Genomic DNA, 4,912 nt, shown 5'->3' with positions numbered 1-4,912 from the left:
CCATTAATCCCTTTACACAGGAAGACAAATAGTTTCTTTAATTCATAAGGGGAGTTGAATTGCTCAACAGCAATCATCCAACAAAATATGAACTGTGCTTCAGTTGAGGTTAAATAAATAGAATCTTGTCATTTCATTTCACATGATTCCTAGTGACCTCCTATTTTTCAGGATTTGCAGCAAAATATAGGCCTCCAGAGATAATTTCTATACTTTGCAACTAGAAAATGGTATTTGAGATTATTTTATCTCATGTATGGTAGATATTATCTTGATTCTTCTCTGATTGGGAAATGAGCAGATAGAATATGATCAATGACTTATTGACAATTATTTCTACTTAATGGAGAAACTCTTTTAATTAAGAATCAAACTATGGGTAAGTTTTTCAGTGGCACTGCTAAATGACCTTTTTACCTCCACCTGGCAAAACATTTTTTTTTTTTTTAATCAAAACTGGGTTTTGAGTTTTGTTGCAGGAAAGGTTTTGCTCAAATGTGTGAGGTGGTGCTTATTAAGACAGCACAAAGAATTCCTCCATGCAGGTTCTGTCATTGGTTTTCGATCAGGATGATTGAAGGAGTCCTCCTCATGTTTTATTAGAAACTATTCAAGTGATTTCCAGTTGTCTGAGTAGCACAGTTGTGGTGTGATGCAGAGAGTAGGAGAAAGTCTCTGAAGTCAGTGCACTTGAGTTACATCCTGGTCTTGCCCCTTCCTATCTATGTGAGCTCTGGCAAGTTAGTCAACCTCACGATGCCTTAACTTTCTCATCTGTAAAGTGCAGTTGTGAACAATACTGTATTGTAGACTTAATGTTAGAGTTAAATAAATTAGTTTGTGTAGAACATTAACGTGCTAATTTCAGAAGACACCAGTTTGCACTTGGTGTTTTCTTTTACTATTTTGACAATATTTTCAATTCGCTGATGACTTTTGCAGTCACATCCAAGGGTCTGAGGTAAATCATTAGAGGTTGGGATAGGTACTATGTCTATTAAAAGAGGAGGAATGGTAGGTGAACAGATATCAGATTGTACAAAGGGGTCTACAGGTACCTATGTAAAATGCCTTAGAGGCTCTTAGATAAATGTCATGTTAATAAGTCAGGCTAATGTCATGAGACTGTATCAGAAATTGAGACAGAATTACATGGAAGATAAAGACCTATAACTCATTTTGCTCTTAAAGGCCACTGATGCAAGGCATTTATCTGTTCAACAAAGAGTTCTGACTTCCCATATAATAGACAACGGGAGCAGTTGCATTTCAGACTCAGCTGAGTGAAGCCAGGTGTTTAGATCAGCTAAGATGAGGCTGGGACCTAAAATAAGTCCTATTCACTCACCCTGGACAGGAGCTATGAACTTATCTGCAGTAACCTCTAGCCTCCCTTTCCTTCAACTGTTCCCTCAACTCCAGCCCTCTTTGAGGAGCCCATCTATTTATTTCTCAACCTTTTTCCTCTACCAAAGACTATGACTGCCTCTGATAGCCATCAATTTCCTTTTTTCTTGCTGACTGACTACTTGACTACAGTGTAGTGTGAATTGGTTTTGGTTTTAGTCTTACATCAACTAGACACTTTCACTCAAAGCCTTTTATCTCGAACTGTGAAATGGAAGTCTTTGTTCTCCATTAAGGGGATTCAGCCATTCTGAAGCAGATGGGAGATGGTTTAGGGGATATGGATGAAATAACACCATCCATAAAGCCAACCTGGAAAGGTCTTTCAGACAGGTGGGTAAGGTAACAGGGGAAAATTGTCTAGAGGTCCTCTCTGTCTTTTTTTGTCCTCCTTGCTAGGGCTCTTGGGAATTGGCATCTACGAGATAGTCTGACTATAACATTGAACATCTATTCCTAAAAGGATTAGAATTTCATGAAATTTCCATGTGCTCCATGCTGTAACCATCCTTTATATCATATTGTTTTTGGCTCTGAAAATACAGATGCTAACATTTCCTTCCCATACCTTTCCCCGCACCCCAAAAGGCACAAAATAGTCTAAGGCACAAAATAGCCCTGAATGAATGTGAATGAAGACACTTTTGGTGAAAAGAATTTCTCTTTAGTAGGATTAGAAATAATATAATGCTAAGGCAGGTTTGATAATATCTGAAAAGTTTATGGGTATTGAATATTCAGAAACAATGCTCATACTTAACAAAATTTTTTACCATTGGTTTTTGGAGTCTTTTTTCTTTTTGAAATAAAGATCTGTCCTTGTTAACATAACAAGTCTAGTCACCAAAATGAAAGGTCTTGTTGGGTGTCTTCCTTGGGAGACAAATGGAGTATCTGATACTTGGGGACATATCTTAGTGAGTACTTCAAAAGTCTGGGTCACTAAGGAGATGACTAGCATCATGGACATTTATAGCTTTCAGTGTATCCAGCGGACTTGGCTCAGTGACCTGTTCTGGACCAAATTACTAACTGGCTACAAAGTTTCCTAGGTTGACACTCCAATACATACTGGGGTTCAAAGAGTCTCCTTAAGGTGTGAGTTTGGTTCAGACAATCTGTAGCCAACACAGATGTGTTCTAAATCTACTAGGAGATGAAAAGTGTCAGGGATTCTCACTGAAAAAGCTGATTTTGGAGTGCCATAGACCTGGGCAATAATCATGTTATAAAATATGCAAGAAGAAGTGTTGAGGACAGTGAACATACAGCATGATATCTGTAAACAATGACTATGACTTCGAGGATAGTTTAATTTCTAATACAATCACTCCATTGCTTGGTGACCTTTGAACGTTACTTAATCTCTCTGAGCTTCAGTTTCTCATCTGTAAAATTGAAATAATAAAATATAAATATAGTACCAAACTCAAAGGACTGATGAGAGTATCAAGTTGCATAATAAATGGAAAGCACTTAATTTAGTCCTAACTTTCAGTACATATTAATCCCTTTTTTTTTTTTTTTTGGTGTGTTTGGCAGGTCTGTATTCTCAAGTGACACAAATATTTTTGCATTATTTATCTCCTGGTACATTCCTCCATTAATTTATAATGGATAGAATTTTTTAGTTGGAAATAATTTAGAATTATGTAATTTTATTTTTTTAATTTATCAAATGAAGAGAATGAATACTGGGGAGGTTGAATAACTTAACATCTAACCATTGCTTCTTAAGGTTTGATAATCTCTTTAACAATGACCAATAAGGATAATTAATGATAGCAAGGTATATTTAAACAGTGTTTTCTGGTTTTCAAATTACTTTCCCACTCATTATAAGTCATTTGGTCCTCCCAGCATTCCTGCAAAACATGTAGAATAGTTTTCTTTATCCTTGTTTTACAGCTGTGGGACTTAAGTTCCCATTATATAACTTTTTAGGTCATAATGCTTGTTCTTGGCTAGACAAGTATTAGAATTCAAATCTCAGGGTTCAGGCTTCTAAGCTGAAAAACTTTTCATGACATCTTAAATCTTTATTCATCTCAGTTCCCTGAGTTTCCAGGTATATGTGTAGAGTTTACAAGGCACTAGAATTAAAAAGGATGTTAAAAAGTCTCTGGTTAACCTCCTCGCTGAACTTTACAGAGGTGGGATGACTTGGCCAAGGTTGACAGCTATAATGGTGGCAGAATGGAGCCTGCCGGGACTTCTTATTTCCACTAGGTCACAATGAAAACACCTTTTGTAATTTTATTTATAAAAGGGGAGGGGAAGGGAGTATCACTATGATCCCAAGCTAGGGAATTTTATTGCAAGAGATTCTAGAAAAAGAAGAAATAAAAGGGTCAAATTGTGGTATTTTAGAATCTTCATGGCCTGTGGTTACTTGTAAGGTTTGTGTGAACATTGTTGACCTATGGCTATTATTAGGAAATACATATTCTGTTTATCCTTTGGAGTGAAGGGCCCTTATCTTTGACACCTAACTCTCTAAAGCAAGGGAGCCAGAGTGAGTATGGAGAGGGTGTCTGGGTGTTGCATAGGAGCAGACGCAGGGCTTCCCTGGCAGCTCAGACAGTAAAGTGTCTCCCTGCAATGTGGGAGACCTGGGTTTGACCCCTGGGTTGAGAAGATCCCCTGGAGAAGGAAATGGCAACCCACTCCAGTAATCTTGCCTGGAAAATTCCATTGACGGAGGAGCCTGGTAGGCGACAGTCCATGGGATCACAAAGAGTCGGAGACAACTGAGTAACTTAACTTACTTACTTATTCATTAGAAAACTCAGTGTGAGGACAGAGGAAAGTGAAAAATTCCAACAGTGGTTTATCACTTACATGGAGAAATTAACCACACACATTTATTGAATTTAGTGAATGAAATTAGCTTCTTCCAGCACACTGAAAGAAATTACAACTGTGTCCATCATGTGTTCCAGCAGTATAACCCTTAAAACTGTAAAGCTGGAACATTCAGGCAAGTGCATATTCAAATGTCCCTTTATCAAACTCTTCTACTTCATCTTCCCACGTAGAGGAAGGCATGCTACTATACGGGTCTAACAGGATTTTGAAGCATCTGATAATAAGAAGTCCCAAGAAGATACACAAAATCCCAACAAAAGCAAAGCCAGTTTTCTGCTCCAGAGTCAATGAGAAAGCTGACACTTCGTTGACACTCATCTTAGCTGAAGTGTTGCCACAGTAGGTACTACTCATAATTCACTGTCACATCATTTTGGGTCTTCAGAATTCCTGCTGAAGTCACCTCTTGGCCTAGATACAAAATTGGACTCACTTTAGTTTTATCCATATAAAGCATTAGACAGGTAATTTTTAAAATAAAATATGGTATTTTTCAAACTCATTTGACTTAACTCACAAAAGATATTTGAAAATATCATCAGATATGGATCAGGATCAAATTAGCATTGGAGATGCTACTTTTATTGTAGTAATTACAGAATTGCCTTCATGGACACATAAAACTATACCTGTATAC

At 37.3% G+C, this 4,912-nt stretch overlaps 1 protein-coding gene across 1 annotated transcript; it reads right to left on the bottom strand.

The window, feature by feature from the left end:
- Window positions 1-4,383: 4,383 nt before the first annotated feature.
- On the bottom strand, window positions 4,384-4,629 carry CTXN2 (cortexin 2). The gene has a single exon (XM_068966652.1). It carries the CDS (start codon window positions 4,627-4,629, stop codon window positions 4,384-4,386), a length of 246 nt encoding a protein of 81 aa, XP_068822753.1.
- Window positions 4,630-4,912: the final 283 nt, after the last annotated feature.

Source organism: Capricornis sumatraensis, chromosome 2, assembly GCF_032405125.1.
Source record: "Capricornis sumatraensis isolate serow.1 chromosome 2, serow.2, whole genome shotgun sequence".
Taxonomy (NCBI): Eukaryota; Metazoa; Chordata; class Mammalia; order Artiodactyla; family Bovidae; genus Capricornis; species Capricornis sumatraensis.
The sequence above is the reverse complement of the archived record's forward strand: the minus strand, read 5'-3'. Positions and strand labels throughout refer to the sequence as shown.